Source organism: Pseudonaja textilis, chromosome Z (genome assembly GCF_049901715.1).
Source record: "Pseudonaja textilis isolate UNSWEBS1 chromosome Z, rPseTex1.2, whole genome shotgun sequence".
NCBI classification, from domain to species: Eukaryota; Metazoa; Chordata; class Lepidosauria; order Squamata; family Elapidae; genus Pseudonaja; species Pseudonaja textilis.
In genome coordinates, this window is record NC_142008.1 from 130,022,613 (window position 1) to 130,040,795 (window position 18,183).

Sequence of the window (18,183 nt, forward strand, 5' to 3'; positions counted from 1 at the left end):
CCCCGGCCGAGGAGCAGAAAACTGAAATCCAGCCGAAACAGAAGTGAGATACCCAGAGAAGGTGATTTGGTAAGAGAGGGAGGAGGTGCCTTCATAGTGGAAAGTTTTTTGCCAATGGCAGGGAAGGAAAACTTGGAAGAGGAGGATCTGCTAACCAAGTGTGTGTGTGTGGGGGGGCTTAGAGGACTCCAAGTAGGAAAGGGATCCAAGAACAGAAAGTATGTTGCAACTGAGCGATGCCACCCCTTGGTGGGGGAGGCTGGCCCTCAGCCCTCTCTTCCCCCACCCTTGCCCCGTGACCCTGTTGCTGTTCCTTGCTCTTTGGGGAATGTTAAGACTGAGCCTCGTGTTTCACCTGCTCAGGTCCCCAGGCCTATATTTAGCCTGCCTGACAAAAGGTCAGGAGTTGGGAAGAAGGTTAGTCCGGCCCCGCCCAGAGGCTGCTCCTCTTTTTATAGCCCTCCTCTGGCCTTTGCCTCTTGCCAGTCAGCAAGCACCCTCCGGAGCTGCCGTGTCTCGCCAGAGCCCCCTGCTGTACCCACGGTATGGGGGGGTGGGGGGGGAGAGGGGAAAGCCGGGATTTCACATTACTGTATAGTTTTAGAGAGGAGCAAGGTTGGTGAGAGCAGAGGCTGGCAAGAGAGAAGTTGGCTTTGCTCTGGCATTTTTCTCCATAGGAATGAGGGTGGGGGAGAGAGAGAAAGAGGTGGGGATAGGTTGCAATCGGGGTCCTGGGGAAGGAATAGGTCACAATAGCTGTGCTGGAAAAACTGAATAGGTTAGCTAGCTGCAGATCCACTGTACAAGGAAGTTCTTCCCAGCTCAAAACTATCTATCTCTTATTTTGATTGTCTTTTTTTTAACATGGCCCTAAAATGGAGAGAGTTTTTTTAATTATTATTTTCTGTTTATTTTTTGACAGCCAAAAGCTCTCTTTCAGTCCTCTAGCCTCTTCATCTCTCCTTCCATTTAGGGATTTTAGATACAGTACTTTGTGTATGTGTTTGTGTGTGTGTGCTGCCTATTTGAGTAGATTTAAGTTCCAGTCCTGTTTGGAATCGGATTTTCTCTGCTCCTTTTGGGCCCAGAAATTTATTGTTGGCATCTCAAACCGTGCATTAGCTAACATTATCTAAGACAGTTGTTTCTTCCTTTTGACTGGTATGACTTGCAAAAAGTACAAGTTGCTGGTTTGAGGAAATGCCACTCCCAGAATTTCCTGCTCTATAGACCATGAATGTTTGTTCTCAGTGTTTTCTCTGCATTCTTGTGAGGTGTCTAATCTTTTTGTCTGTACATGTATGTCACCTGCAATCTAAGTCAACCCATCTATACCCATGCTGCTATTTTGCACTTTCTCTTTTCTTCCTTGCTCTTAAACATCTTCCATCCTTATTATACCTGGATAGTAGGATGGTTTCCATGAGGAATAATTTATATTGCTCCTTGAGCATCTGTAACTCATTTGCAAAAAAAATCTCTATAGGGCTGAACATGTACCATTGAAATAGATAAATTGATTTCACACTCTTAAGTATTTCCATGCCTCAGTCCAACCCTTAAATGCAATGCATATTTTCATTTTTAAAATGTGCCCATAGCTTTCTTTCCTGCATTAAAATCAATTAATGTTCCAGATTATATTTTTATATATCACTTGTACAAATAATTCACAAAAATGTGAGAAAGATTACATTTTTGGCTTACTAAACCATTAGCTTGCTAGACCTTTATGGATGGCTTGCTAGCTGGTTATGTTAAAAAAACTTTGCAGTAGATCCTTGTAAAATCATCTATGTTGCTTTTATTGGCTTTACTGAGGTATGAAAATCAGGAATCTTTTTGCCTAAGAAGCAGAACAGGTAGCTCCTTTCTTCAGGTATCCTTGAGTCCCTGTCACAATCTTAAAGTAGAACTCTGTACTATAGTTTGTTGCAAGACAGTCTTACAGCAACGTTTTTGTTACGTGTTTTCAGTGCCAGAGTCCATTTCATTCAAATGATAAAACTATTTTTATTTCACGAATTTGATGTTCTTGCCAGTCTCGAGAAGCTCTCTTGAAGCTGAAGATGAATGCATTGAACTGAAAAATTATCTGTGTTCCTCCCCCACTGCGCTAAACCCTGAGCCTCCCCCCCTTTACTGAAGCACTGGGGAGACTCAGCTGTTCACACGCTTGCTTAAGCCAAACTATGAGAGGAACTTTGGGGGCTGGGAACAGTGAGTCAAGTTACTAGGTTTCATAAATCCTGAAACTGATCAGAAAATAATATAGCATTGTGGGTTGGTCTAATTGCTGACCTCTCTGTTTTGCACCTATTACAAGTCTGATCTATAGAAACCCCCAAAATGGACAAGAATAATCGCATGCAATATAATTATCTATCTTTCAGATTTAAAGGTGGAGATGCATTGTAGGGCAAAAATATAGCAGCATCCCTGGAGCAGCTGTCTTCAAGAATTGCACCTGTTCTTCAAAAATTATCCTTTAGTTTTGACAAGGCTACAAAAAGAACTATAAGTGGCAGGGGGTGAAAGGAGGGGCTCCCCCATTCTGTCCCCTACTGGTTGCTACGTGAGATTCTGCACAGAGCCTGTGACTCAGGAGTTACCATAATCACCCCAAAAGAAGCCCACTTTGTATTCAGTCTGGTTTAGGTTAGCCTATCATTAGAAAAAAGTTTTAGGTAGGGTTTAAGAAAAACAGGCAACTGGTGAGATGCTGTTACACTGAGAGCAGAGGGGCCAAGCCACCTGTCTCCTGTCATAAATCAACAGGATGCCTCTCTCACCTCTGAGGCAAATATTTATCAACCTTAGCAACTTTTCGGATGTGTCTTCAACTCTCATCTGAAGGTTGCTAAGAAACACTGGCCTAGGCCCTGGGTCATTAGATAACTCACTAGTTATGCTGCCTTCTACCTTGGCAAATGCTTCTTTACGTTCTCTTATCTTCTATTTGTTGTTTAACAACTGAGCTCACTCCAGAAGAATAGGCAGCACTCTGTTGCAAGACTACTCAACATTGTTCCTTGATGTCAATATTCTGTCTGAAAACTTCTAGGAATATCTACATTTTGTATAATCCTTACTCAGCGTAATTAGTAGGTCTTTCTACTGAATGCTTCACCTTGAATATCCAGTAAACAGATTGGGAAGATGCACTAGAGCAAGGGCCTTCAAACTTGGCATGTTTAAGACTTGTGGACTTAACTCCCAGAATTCCTAAGATAACATGACTGGAGGAGGAATTCTGGAAGTTGAGGTCCACAACTCTTAAAGCTGGCAAGTTTGAAGACCCCTGCACTAGAGAGTCATCTAGATTGCGTTCATGTCATTAAGAAATGGTTTGCACCTAAGTCTTTAGGTACAACCAAAATCTCCCTCACCAACACACCTGGCTCCTAAAATGTGTGGTTTAATTTCAGACAAGTCCATTTTTGCTTTTGAGTAAGCACAAAGTGTTTTGCCACTCACCGGCTGTATTTCTTCAAACAATAAACATAGGTTTTGTGAAGAAACTGATTCAGGTTAAGGTACTGTACAAACTCAGATGTGTTCCTTTTTAAAATATTTAAAACTCATAAAGGTTTGACTGTGTTTATCAGTCATGGATTATGGTCATGTAATTATAATCATATTTTCTGGAATTAACAAAATATCGGCTTCACACCACATATTAACAATTAACTACAGGAGCTGAGTTGGTGCAATCCAGGAAGCTAGTTCATTGTGTTGTATGAATACACCCTGGGAATAACTATTATCTCTCTCCTTCACTTGCCAGCCCCAGGTTTTTGGAATTAACACTGCTCGATTGGCACAGAACATGCCACTTAAGCTTATCTTATTAAAAAAAAAAAACCCACATCTAATTCTATGGCCTCAAGCGGCTAAACCACTGACTCCTTGTATTAAAGCAGTGTTTCTCAAACTTGGCAAATTTAAGACAAGTGGATTTTGAATCCCAGAATTCCCCAAAATTTTTTCCTATGGTTCAGAATCCCTCCATCAGACCTTGCCCCTATCTATCATGTTGATCCTGAAGATAAAAACCATGCAGGACTGGGTCAAAGGCTGGTCTAACACAGCATCTACTCATACTGTGGCTCATCCATACCAGAGAAAGGTTAACAAACAGGACCTATCTTCCTTAGCCGCTGGCACCCAGGAATCTACACTGGCAGCCTTTGCTACATTTTGTGTCAGGACGTTCTCCCACTTAGGGGCTCTTTGGAACATCTGGTGATTCCAAATTGAGCTGTTCCCAACTGAAGTGTTTCAGCCTGTAAGGCTTGGGTAGAGATGGCAGGCACCCAGCGTTCTGGGATTTTTCCACCCAGGCCTTATTAATGAAGGGTCTCTTTTCTTCATGCTCCTACTTCCCTGTTCTTATCACTTCCATGGTGTTTTGCTATCTTTCAGTCCATATATGCCCAGGGCATTCTTTTTGGTAGCTGAGACCTAGCACTCATGGGCCCACGGTGGGGTAGGGAAAGATCCAGAAATAGTAATGTGTCCTTCAGGAAAGGACAGAAGGGCTGAAGGAAGAGCGATCCGGTTTCCCCTTGAAAGGTCAGTACTGAAATTGAAGTTGGAGAGGATGTTAAGGAGAAAGAGGGGGGGAAAAACACCCCCAACGGAGACACCAATTTGATGTAACTTCAGCAGTTGGGTTTTTATTCCTCGTGCTCTTTAACTGCCCTTTCATACCATTACAGCAGAGTAATTGAAGAGAGGAGTGCTATATCTTTTTACCACCGGTACCGGTTTTGGACTTTCCAACCCAGGTTTCCCTGACCTTTAGATTGCTATTAGAAAACCACATCTTATCGAGTGTGTAATTTTACTGCTTGTGTAAACTTATGCAGTGGTACTTTTTTTTTTGCACAATCAAGGCCAAGCCATTCGTACTACTATATCACTTGCCCTTTTTCCGTGCACGACTCAAACAGACATCCGCCCACGTTACGCTTCATTTCCTTGTGTGCGCGTGTTTTAAATACTTTGCAGTGATTCGGAGAAAGACCTCGGGCCCTTTAAGTGTCTTCCCTCCCCCCACCAACCCTAATGAGTCAACTTCTCACCCTTTTCCGTCTAAGTTACGTGACGTTCGATTTTGGAACGCTGGGGCTCTCTGCGTTCGATTCGAGCTCCTCACTCGGGTTTCGGGCTCCTTAGCGGCTGTTGCTGTTTCCCCGCACGCGCGCGCGTTTAGTACTTTTCCGAAGGAGGAGAGCGGTGAGCCATCTTGATTTGGAAATGAGGGTGGGGGGGTGTGGGGAAACAATGAGCGTCGCTTCAGGATTGGTTCTAATTTCTCTCCCTGATTCTTTTTTCTTTTAAATGCAAGAATCTTGTTTTGGAGAGGTAATTATATGCTTGAAGGGAAGAAAGAGGAACCACCGGGAAAGGGGAGCAGGAGATGAAGTCACGTGGCGAAGTTTAATCTGTAACTGTTGCGCCGGAGAATTAAGGGATGTGGGAGTTTGCCCTTCTTCCTCCCACGATCATTCCCAATCTTAAAAAGATCAGATTTTGCCCCCCCCCACACCTCCTCTTCTAAATTTATGTTTGTGGGGTCAGTTCCGTTTTTTTTAAAAAAAAAATCTATAGTAGTTTGCAGAATGAAAAATTACTAGATGAAAAGATTACGGGCTGTACCAGAATATTGGGTTGGGGAAGCTAAAAATTGGGATAAAATATTTCTTTGTCCTTGAAATAACCTTGGATGGGTTATTTCCCCCCCTTCACGGGAGAAGTAATGGTTCTTTTTTTTTTTTCCCATGGGGGCAGGCTGGCGGAAATCCTCTAATCTCTATGGTGACAGGTTTTCTGTCGCTGTAGGAACATTTGGTAGCTCATCGGGATAGATGTATGGTTGTGTTGCAGTCGGGGGAACAAGGAGATCTGATCATAAATCCCCAGTCATATAAACCATTACAGTAGTTGGAACCGAAATCGTGGCTCAAAATGAATAAACATATTCTAGGTGTCCTTTTTCTAATTAGGAAACCCTTCAGATGTATCGCACTAGGATTGTTATCCTGGGCTTCTGCTGGCTAACCATTACAGGCTTGCATTCCAACCTACCTATGAAGTCTCAGAATTGGGAAGGATGAGATATTAAGACTCCACTGAGCACATGTGTAGTGCAGGGATTGTTAGAAGTACAGAAAGTTTTCCTTGTCCCCAAATGCATTTCGAGTTACAATTTGGGGCTTAAAACTGTTGCTACTGCTGTGCTTTGGGGGATTCAGAGGAGCACCTGGGTCCCCCTGTTGATCATCCTTCAGCCACAGGGACCTTGTTGCCAAGCCATTAACCCTTCATTTCCCTTCTCTAGTTTAGTCATTCAAGATGCCTCACCAATACCCAGCCTTGACTCCAGAGCAGAAGAAGGAGCTATCAGAAAATGCTCTCCGCATTGTGGCAACTGGCAAAGGCATCCTAGCAGCTGATGAGTCTACCGGTAAGAGCCAAAGGTGGTACAATTGAGAGGCTGGGAGGCAGTGGGGAAAAATGGGGGGGAGGAGCAGGACTTTGAAAGGCCTGCAGGTCTCAACTTGAGCATTTGACACGTTTGCTTTGTCTTTTGCCTCTTAGGCAGTATTGCCAAACGCCTGCAGTCCATTGGCACCGAAAACACAGAAGAAAACCGCCGCTTCTACAGGCAACTGCTCTTAACCGCAGATGACCGTGTCAACCCTTGCATTGGGGGTGTGATCCTCTTCCATGAGACCATGTACCAAAAAGCCGATGATGGGCGTGTCTTCACAAAGGTCATTAAGGACAAAGGTGCCCTGGTTGGCATCAAGGTAAGCCTTTGGTCGGTTTTTATTTAGGGGTTTGCAAAACCTTAAAATTGCAGGAATGGAATGGAATGGTCTGAACAAAACCAGAACAGAATGTGAGGAACAGAACATTTGAGTTCACCCATACCTAATTTTCTTTCACCAGATCGCATAGGAACAATGGTTATGGATCCTGATGGATGCTAATATTCATTGTCAGCATTGAACTCTTTATATGGAGCTGATTGGAGTCGTAATCCAAGATATATGAGCCCACTGGATTGGAGAAATGGGTTGAAATAGTCTCGCATAACATATCTAGATACTGTCTCTGAAGAAGAATTCTGTGTAGGAAGGCAGAATATGCCATGACTTCTGCGATCTTTTATTATTAACCATGTACTGAACATGGTTCCCCTTTTTCCCAGTTTAATGATAGGCAGTTAGGAAGTTTTTTAGATACACAGACTAAACACTGAAATATTTTTAATGGGGAACCAACAAGGGAGGAGAGAGAGATAGGGTGGCTGCAGAGTTTTGCTGTAGTAACAGGAGATTGACAACCGTAACAAATATTCAGAGTGGTCCCTTTATAATCTTTTCATTTGGACCAGCTATTGTTTCCTATTTCTACATTCAGTTATTTTGACAGAATTCCAAGGGCTTATATACTTTCTGAAAGCTAAGTGAACACCGCTCTCATTAAGCAAACCAATAGTCCTCTTTTGGTATGGTTTTACTGAAAATCGGAAGTAAGTAAAATGGGCCACATGACTACAGGATGCTGCAAACAGCTGTAAATATAGCCATAAATGTGGCCAAATGTTGCTAAGCACTTAAGTTTCAGCATATAACTGCAGGTGGAGGTACTGTCAGAGAACTTCAAATTCAGGTGGTAAGCCCCAAGGTAGGTTGTCATAAATCTGAATGGTCACTAAGTCACAGGTCATAAATTGAGGATTACATATATGAGAAGTTGGACCAGTGGTGGGATTCAAATAGTTTTACCTCTGGTTTGCTGGGCTTTCTGGGCGTGGTTTGCCTAATGCCATAGCTTTCCCCACAGCAGTTGAGACCTGCGGTGCCAATCAGCTGAGAGGATAAAGAAGCATAGAGGTGGATGGGAAGGCCAATCCTATACTTTTCTCTTTGTTTTTCTCTCAGTGGAGGATTTTTCCCCTCTTCTCATCTGATTGTTGGCTTTTTTTTTTTTTTACTACCGGTTCAGTTGAACCGGTAGCGTATCACCACTGAGTTGGACCTGAAGGTTGAACTAGAGAGGCTGTGGCAAACAAAGGCCAAAATGGTTCCAGTGGTGGTAGCAGCACTCGGTGCTGCGATTCATAAGCTGGGAGAATGGCTCCAACAGAGATTCCAGGGCTCTCCGCCCAGAAGAGTCCTAGGAAGAGCTGTGCAAAATCTTGGCTCTCCGCCCAGAAGAGTCCTAGGAAGAACTAAGACTCTGTGCAAAATCTTCAAACTCCCAGGGCTCCGGTAGAGGACCCAAGACTGAAGATACAGACCACCCATAGGGGCAAAAAGGGTATTTTTATATTTCTAATCACTCTTGGAAAGTAGGGGGTGTATTGATGAGAACGGAGCAATCTCTCGTTGGTTTGACAGATATCCCTCCTTTTTTTTCCCCCTCCATGCAGGTTGACAAAGGTGTTGTGCCTCTTGCAGGAACTAACGGAGAGACCACCACCCAGGGTGAGCAAATATGGGCGGGGAGATTATGAGAGGGAGTCGACATAATCTTGGGATTCACGTAGCAACTGAAGGTTCAAGTTGAGGCATTCAAAGAAGTTTATTCTTACTAATCTCTTTCTAACTTTGTAGGTCTGGATGGCTTGTCTGAACGCTGTGCCCAGTACAAGAAGGATGGTGCTGACTTTGCCAAGTGGCGCTGTGTCTTGAAGATCACTCCCACCACCCCTTCCTCCCTGGCCATCACCGAGAATGCCAATGTGCTTGCTCGTTATGCCAGCATCTGCCAGCAGGTGGGCGCACAGCGACATTAGGAGAGGAATCCCGGCCATTGTTGGATAGTGGCCACTTTTTCTTTTTTCTCTTGCCACAGTGATGATCGATGCACCCACTGATATTTAATGGAGGGGAAAGCATCATAACGGAGCAAATGCAATTCATGGAACAGAGCCCAAGTTTGATCTCTCTTTAAAAATTCTTTGCTGGCTGGTTTGGGAGACAGGCTGGGTTTCACTTAGCTCAATGCAGCTCCGTGGAGCAGAGCTCCTTAAATTAATGTCATCGTTTAGCTGCCAAGTATGTCACAAGAGGATGGTGTTGAAATTGTTCTTTTGTGGTCTTCTATCAACAGAAATGGCTCTGGGCAATTTTGCAAGGACATTCAATGTCCTTAATTCTGCCGGTGACTGGAGTTGGATGCGGGGTTGTAAATTTTCCCTGGGGCGTACTTCAATAAACGTTCCCAAACATTATGCTTCACTACTCACAATCTCACAGAGACAGCATGGACAGATTGGAAAGGAATAAGATTTGGGTTTTGTTTTTTTCTCTTGAAAATAGATGATTGTTTATGGCAGTGGTTATAAACCTCCACGTTTCAGGTTTCTCCAATTGCCATCTATCTGAAATTTTAATATGAAGAAGGGAAAAAGAAACCCACGGGGAATAATCACATTGGCTTTACTTATTAAATTTACACACCATTTTTTTGCTTGGGCAAGAAGTCAAGGGAGCTATGAAATAAAAACAGCTAATTTGAAAAGCAGTTGTGTAATTAAAAGCTAGGTAGTCCCTGACTTATGACCATAGTAGAGTCTCCCTCCAAGGCTGTATGTTGTGATGGTGGAAAACAAATTTGTCATGTATCTCAAGCGCTCCCTAACCTTTCCAGCTTTGCAAAACAGCAGTGGGGGGAGGAAATGGTTCCTGTGAGTGGTGGACACATACGCCCACTATGCTGGCAAATGGAAGGTGTATATTCATTTGCCCACTGATCGCGCAAGTGGGGATGTGCACGCACGCTCACCACTTCCGTGGTCTAGTTCCGAACAGCTCAAGGCCCGGAAGTTGGCTGCGGCCCAGGAATTGGGGACCCCTGATGTAACTTGACTGAATTTTATGGCCTTTTTCGCAATGGTTTAAAAAGCTAGTGATTTTCTAAACGTGAGGAGTGTGGGCGGTCAAACAATTTTCTCAACAGCAACGTGGCTGCCGTCTCTCCATCAGGACACAAAGGAACAGCATGAAGTTCTTAATGGCCAATAGATTTGTGCGAGAAGGGGGAAGCTCTGTGGATAGCGAAGCCCTCAGCCATATAGGATTAATGCCAGCACCTTAAAACAGTGCTTAGGAAGCAACTGGCAGTTGGTGTAGTACTGTTGCACCCTGTTCTAAAATTGAACGCAGCCTGTGATTTGAAAAGGGGTTGCATTGGTTTCTGAAATAAGATTTTTTAAATTTTATTTTGTGCATTGTCAATTTGGGGTTCTAATCATTGGTGGCTCTCCTTTCCCTGAATCACAGAATGGAATTGTTCCTATTGTGGAACCAGAAATCCTTCCCGATGGTGACCATGATCTCAAACGCTGCCAGTATGTGACAGAGAAGGTGAGGAGAAGGGAAGGAAGGGGCTCCTCAACTGACCTCAGTGGGGTACAGTGGGTATGGATGGAAAAGACTTTTGCCTGCCTTGGTTCCTGGTACAACTGAGAATTCTTTTGACAATGGAAATCTTATAAATTGTTTACTTGATTTACTCTTACGGACAGGTTCTGGCTGCTGTGTACAAGGCCTTAAGTGACCATCATATCTACCTGGAGGGGACCCTTCTGAAACCAAACATGGTAACACCCGGCCATGCCTGTACCACCAAATACGCACCTGAGGAAATTGCTTTTGCCACTGTGACTGCCCTGCGCCGCAGTGTCCCTCCAGCAGTGCCTGGTGAGAAAAAATCAAGCTTCTATCACCCCAATTTTCTGCCTGCCTCTAATCCCAAAGTGGGCTATGTAGACACGTGCACAGCCGTAGATTACTTGTGTTCATTTGGGCTTCCCTGTTGCATTTTATAATAACAAAAGTTATTAATATGTTAGTTTCTTCATTCTGGGGTTCTTCCGTTGTGTTGGGACTGTGGGGCTGGAACTCTGGGAACTGCAGATCCGACACATCCGGTTGGGGAAAGCTGACCTGGGAGATTATTGATATTTTAGACCACGCAAAGAGTGGAATAAGCGGCTTGTTTGCTACTGGAGTCCTATAGTAATGTATTTCCCGCTTTACAGCTTGGGGACTTCCCCGTTTTGTCAAGGTGCACTCAATCCATATAACTGGAACCACTTTCTTGAAGGGTCAGAGTACATACTAATCTCTGAAGATAGAGGGGTGAATCCTCGAATTTCTTTCCTGGATTTCTCAGTGCTGGATTTCCACCATAAAAACAGTCCCTCTACTTAGAGCTATTTTTCACAGACTTTAAATCCATAATTGGTTCTGCCTGGCTTACTCACATTCTTCTTGTGGTCACAGGAATCACTTTCCTGTCTGGAGGTCAGAGTGAAGAAGAGGCTTCCATCAATTTGAATGCCATCAATAAGTGCCCTCTGCACAAGCCATGGGCCTTGACCTTCTCTTATGGTCGTGCGCTGCAAGCTTCTGCCCTCAAGGCCTGGGGTGGCAAGAAAGAAAACATGAAGAACGCTCAGGAGGAATATATCAAGCGTGCTTTGGTATGTTTCATATAGCAAGGTTTGGCAAAGGGCTGTCTTGAATGCTGAAAAGTACAACTGTAATCCATGAATGAGAAAGTTAAAAATGATTCGGTTTCCCCCAAAGTTAAAACATACAGAGTTTTAGACACAATTTTTAATTGAGATGAGGCAAGAAGGTTAAGTGAAAAAGCAGAATGGCGAAACAATTTTAGTGGGAATGATTCGCGATCACTCACAAGAGTCCTAATGATGCAGTGGTTAAAATGCAGCATCGCAGGTGAAGTCTGCTCGCAGCCTGGAGTTTGATCCTGACGAGCTCAAGGTTGACTCAGCCTTCCAAATTTGGTAAAATGAGGGACCAGATTGCTGGGGGCAATATGCAAATTATGCTGATGTTGTAGACAGCCCAGAGAGTGCTATAAAGCATTACGGGCCAGTATATAAATCTAAGGACTATTGCCATATCATGGTGTTGATCACATTTACCCAGGAGCCTTTTGGGGGAAAGACATTGAAAGTGGGAGGAGAGTTCTTGTATTTGCTAGCAATTCTGCCACAAAAGAGGTTTGTGGGAAAGTTGGGTTCCTTACAGTTCTTTGTCTCCTCTCAGCAAGAGAAGGGACTTTTACTTCGATAGCTAACCTAAGTTTCTGCTGTGGCTGTCTATGAGTTCAGTAAGGCAGGAAAAGTGAACCAGTATGCTATTTCTACTTTTGACCTGGGACAAAAGTCCTACTTCTCTCACAATGACTTTTTCCACCTTTACAGGCCAACAGTCTTGCCTGCCAAGGTAAATACGTTTCATCTGGCCAGACAGGAGCAGCTGCCAGTGAGTCTCTCTTCATTTCCAACCATGCTTATTAAAAATCAGAGGCCTGGTTACATTGTCTGCTCTCTTGTTGCTATATTGTACCTGGGCTACTGTAATGTCTGCTGACTGTTTTTCACCTGTGCCCCCTTCTCCCCACACCTCCCCGATCCCTTTTGCCAGCTTCTCTTGTAAGAGAAAGGTGTAAATCTTTGTCTTGCTGTGAAAAACCTTGAAGTTCTGGCTTATTCCCTTCTCCCACACATCCCCGTCTTTGTATGTGAAATTCAGCTTCTTCTGGTGAATGACACTCCCAGTCTGCAGCCAAAACATCAAAATGTCTCCGGAACAAGGACGTCTGACTCGCAGACCTCTTGAAATAAAAATCTATTTAAACATTGCAAGTGCCTCTTTTTCTTGTCCCTCTGCAGAACTTGAGCGCCCAAGTGTTTGCTTTCTCCGCTACCCCAGTGAGGAGCTGCCCTTTTCCTGTTAATAAAAAAATAGTCCTATCATTAGGTGGAAAGACAACTTAGAACAACCATTTGATTAAGGGCAATTCAAAATTGCAATGGTGCTGAAAAAATTGAGTTGTAATCTATCCTCACGCTTACAACCGTCACAGTATCCCCAGTCACTTGATCAAAATTTGAGTGCTTGGCAACTGGTGTGTGTTTACCATGTTGCAGCATCCTTGGGTCACATGATTGCTGTTTTGTGACTTTCCAAGCTTTAGGAATAGAAGAATATAGATTTGCTTTACAACCACATGATTCAGTTAACAAGATGCAGTGATTCACATAGCAACCTTGCAGAAAAAGGTCATAAAATTGACTTACTTAACTGCCTTACTTAACAAGGGAAATTCTGGTCCAAATTATAGCTATAAGTTGAGCACTAGCCATAGACTCTGGTTCTAAATTTCAGTTCAGTTGTTTGCAGTTATGCTTTCTCTATTACACACACACACACACACACCACTCTCAGCTTCTGAAACAGCCTCTTGTTTAGGTTCCAAGGCACAATACCTGAAGTTCCTACCATCCTCTATTTCATTACTCCAATGGGCTCTTATGGCCACGTGGAGTGGCCCTGCCAGAAGGAGTGATGGGAGGTGCTGCAGACACAGGATCACATGGGAATGATGGATCTTTCTACTTCAGTGATTAGTCATTTTGACCGTCTGCTTACCAGTCAGCTTCAAGCTTAGTAAATCAAGACATCCTGGATTTAGACTTCTCATAGGATCATATTCTTCAAAATCTTCAATAAGATTTTATTGACCCCTAGGAAATGTCCTTGAAAAAGTAGTAGTTACAAGATCTCTGGGGAAGCACCCTGATGATCGTTATGCTCTAGAAATAACTTAAAACTATCCAGTTGTATTAGCCTGGTAAATGCATAATAGCAAGAATTCCATAAAAGACAATGACTGAATACAGAATAGAGCTGGAATGGACCTTAACGTATAATTATTTTTCTTGTTACCGAAAGGAATGACTATAGATTTGGAGGTGAAGATGGAGGTACCAAAGGCAGTAAGGCTTGTACAACCACCCCAGTTTGGAATTATAAGTAGGTAGAAGTGATTCCCCTCCTACCACCTTTTACATTCAATTGTGTCCCAACTCTCAGAGACTGGACAAGTCCCTACAGTTTTCTTAGCAAGGTTTTCCAGAAGTGATTTTCCATTGCCTCCTTTATAGGGCTGAAAGTGACTGGCCCACAGTTATCGTCTAGCTGTGTGCCTAAGCTAGAACTCAAGGTTCCCTAATTTTCCAGCCTGATGCCTTTACTACATCAAACTGGCTCTAGAACTGAATTACATTCTCTAAAAGATATCTGCCCCCCACTTTCTTTTAAACTAAACAAGCTGAGCAAAGGATCGAAATAGGCAAACATTGGGCAGTCAACATTTCTGAAGAGGCAGCGATTTCAGGACTGAAGTAGTAATCTGACTATAACTTCTTATTATACTTGGGAAGACTTTCCTATTCTAGCTACTCTAGATTGTGCTAGTTAATTCAAGCACAGCTTAACATTTCGAAGCAGAAATGTGAGTAGGAAGAGTTGAAGCACAATCTATTGTTCACATGTTTTCAATTGTTAGTCCTCAGTTTAGGATTGTCCACAATCCTGACTCTCCCAGATGCAGACATGAAGCGGAATGCCAGGGGGATGACATGGGCCTTATATCACCCCAGGAAGCCTGCCCCCCGCCCCACCAGGTAGAATGATAACAGCATTTACTAGCATTTCCATCAGATTTGAGGTCATTTTCTTTAGATTTGAGGTTGGTTCCTCCAACACAAGGGATTTATTTCCTTTCCTTGCACGGAGGGGAGGGAAATCCACTCAAATCCAACATCCTCTGCTTGCAACCTTCCTTGTCAGCTTCCCCACTGACTTTCTGGGGAAGCCAGCAGAGAAGACTGAAAATGGGGAGTGCAACATTTTTACAACATTTCACCATGGCCATTTTACAATGGCCGGAAGTGCTTTATGAGCCTTAAAGCACCCATTTGAAAGCATAAAGTTAGCTAAACCTGCAGTATATATGGGCAAGAGGGAAAGCAATTGGCATACTAAAGTAAATGCTTAATAGTCAACACTATAACCCAGACATTGGGGTGGGGGGACGTGTTTAAACTGGAGAGTTACATTAGTGGAATGTCAGATATAGCAGAGATCAGTTTGGTAGACGTGTCAACATACGCAGGTTATTTAAGCACAATTGTTAAGGCACAATGGTAACAAATGAGAAAGTATTAATATTTTTTTATTAATGGCTAGAATGGAAAGTTAAGATGACTTACTGTTCCTGTTTGCTAATTGGGACTGGAGTAGGTCTACAGGAAGAATCAATTTCTCACCTTCCTGAGATTACCGATGAAATTCAAAAACCTCTTATCACCTTTTAGATTGGCAGATTGGATATAGGGATGTGTTAATTACACCAGAGAGAATTTGGCCTATCTTCAGCTACATCAAAGGATTTCTTTTCTCTGGCAGTTGAGAAATGATTAGCTATGTGAATATGATTGATAACAATGAGCTGTCCCTGTTCTGTAGTTTTTAAATAATTAACTTTGGAGAATTGCTGTCTTACTCTTCAGTTTTTCTTTTTTAAAATCATGTAATGTTGTCAAACTATCCCAATTTGGGGCGGGGGGGGGATTCATGAATTGTTAATAAACTAGCCAAAAATATAAATCATACCGGTGGTATCAGATTGCAATCTTTCTGGTCCCACATCGATTTTGTACAGAACTGAAACAGAACAGAGGCATTTAAAAATCTGTTCTTACTCACTTAGAAATACACAGCTGAAGCTCCACATGTGAAAATAAGTTTTTTAAAAACTTCCCAAAGCATGGGAAAGATGATTTTTAGTGACAGCAGAGCAGGATGTTATTTTCTATTCAGCTTGGAAATCACCACTAGGAAAAAGAGATGTTAGCAAGTTTCCTTGAATTCAGTCAGAAAAAAAAAAGCTGTGCACTGTAAATTAATGTGTGTTCAAAAAAAAAGGGAACACTTAATTCAGTAATGCAATGTACTATTCCTGACCTACAGTTTTTCAGTTTTCTATGTTTTACATGCAAATTTCTGTTTTGCATTTTTCTCCTCTACTAGGCCAGTTATTATGTTTCTATGCCCAGTCACACCCATAAAAATAAAAACATGAAATAGCAATTATTAAATTAAATTATATATTAAATTATTACAAATCTATATAAAAGCGAAATACTATTTGTGCATCATCACAAAATCTCCAGAACCATAAAGCCTACAAACTTGAAATTTGGCACATATGTTCTTCTTGGCTTCTAGATGCTCACTAAGAAAGGATTTTTCAAAATGACCATCAGATCGGGAGGGCAGAGCTAGCATCGCGACGATACGGCATGCAATCTTGGAGGTCTGAGATCGCTGCCGATATCTTTGCTCCTGGACAATCCTATGGGATCTAAACTGTCCCGAAGAGACGGTGAAAGTGAAGAGCGCATCCTGTCGATCCCAGGGACACCGCAAAGTCCCTGGTAGATCCAGGAGAAGCTCTTCTTGCCAGCGGCAAAGAGGCAGCCATTAAAGCTGCTGAAGTTGGGACAGCTCCGAAACGGAAGAGAACAGAAAGAGAGTCTGCCGGTTTGGTGAGAACTTTTTCTTTATTCTAAGATCTGAAAGGACACCCTAAGGAAAAGAAAGAATCTGTAAAAGTTTTGACAGAAGTGATTAAGCGGCGATTTTAAACAGGAATGTCAAAGTTTTTTTCCTCATTGCTGGATTTTCTATACATCTTATATTTTGAAACTGGACTGTTTTTTTCTTTTTCATCTATTTTTTTTTCTCCTTTTTGATTTTGTAACTATTTTAGGCTAGAGACTCCCATTTAGTTATTTCTTTTTTTAAAATATCTTTTTTTAAATTAATTCTTATTGCATTTTTCTTGGAAAAGGAGGGGGAAAGTGAAAGCAAAGAGACTTTGTAACACTGCCAACTAGAGGCTTGGAAATATTCTATTTCTCTTGTGACCAGACAAAGCTAAGAAAGAACTGAGACTTTTTTTCAAAGATATTGCTATTCGATAAGATAGAGGGAAGAGCATGGGAGAGTATTATTGCAGGTGCTCTTCTGGGTTTCTATCAACAGCTGGAGTCTGGTGCTGAAGGTTATAGGAAAAGAAAAGGTGGTAAGTTTCTGGAGAAGAGTGTTATAACAAGAGCCTTGGATTAACTAAACAAAGTGCAGTGTGTTTTCTTGATTTTTTCTAAGCTGTGCTACCCTTCCTCAACAGTTTACTTTTTGAAATAGCTATTTGGACTTTTAGTTCTTTGGAACTTGTCTTTGCTTTTTTTTTTTCTTTATGCTTGTCCTTGGAAGTTAATTTTTTTACGTTTGTTTTTTATTTTAAAAGAAAAGTTTTAGTATTAATGATTCCCTTCCTTTTCTTTTTAAGGGAGCAGCCTTTTTTTTTTCCTCTTTTTGATTTTCTGGTATTTTTGTTTTTCCATCTACCTCCAATACTGTTTTTTTCTTTCTTTTTATCTTCCTGGCTTTCTTTTTCTCTTTCTCTTATGCAGTCTTTTATATTTGAGGCCTCTTAATTGGATTAAGGTGTTGAAGAACCTGAAGAATTTTTCCTTTTTTTAAAGCTTTTTATTCTTCACTTTTCCATCTTTTTTAGGATTTTACAACTTTTTCTCCTTTGTGTATGTTTATGGTTTTTTCCTTCATTTTTGAATTTTCATTGTTATCTAATTAATCGATTGGATTAAGGTATACAAGAACCCGAAGAAATTCTTTTTTCTTTTTTTATTATTATTATTATTTGGCTTCTTTTTTCCTACTATTTTTATTTGGAATCGCAATTGGTTACTTTACAATCAGATTAAGGTCTAGAAGAACCTGAAGATTTTGAATTGTTTGAAATGAGTAGGAAATTAACAGCTACCGGCTCTTCAACTTCTACTTCCTCCTCTCCACCATCTGGAGGACAACCTTTAATACAGACAATGTTAAGGCAAGATAAAGAACAAGAAAAAGAAAAAGAAAAAGTGACCCTGCAGATGATTATGCAAGGAATTCAAAACATTCAAACAAGATCAGAGAATATTGAAAAGAGAATAGAGAACATCGAACAAAGAACAGAGAACATTGAACAAAGAACAGGGAAAACCGATGAAAAAGTCGAGAACATCCAACAAATGATGATGAAGTATGATGAGAAACTACTAAAAATTGAAGAAGACAAACAAAAAGAAGATTGGAGACATTGATACCAGATTAACTGTGGTTGAACAAGATAAAAGTGGTATGCTGAGATGGGAGATGGACAGATCAGAATTTTATCTCAGATTCCAAAACATAGAGGAAGAAAAAG

General features: G+C 41.9%; 1 protein-coding gene across 1 annotated transcript; it reads left to right on the forward strand.

The window, feature by feature from the left end:
• Nucleotides 1-5,159: 5,159 nt before the first annotated feature.
• Nucleotides 5,160-12,700, forward strand: ALDOA (aldolase, fructose-bisphosphate A). The gene is made up of 9 exons (XM_026711718.2): nt 5,160-5,241; nt 6,347-6,472; nt 6,607-6,818; nt 8,450-8,504; nt 8,634-8,794; nt 10,305-10,388; nt 10,550-10,724; nt 11,310-11,509; nt 12,260-12,700. The coding sequence occupies exons 2-9, from the start codon at nt 6,361-6,363 to the stop codon at nt 12,353-12,355; spliced, it is 1,095 nt and encodes a 364-aa protein (XP_026567503.1). The 5' UTR covers nt 5,160-5,241; nt 6,347-6,360; the 3' UTR covers nt 12,356-12,700.
• The last annotated feature ends 5,483 nt before the right edge of the window (nt 12,701-18,183 follow it).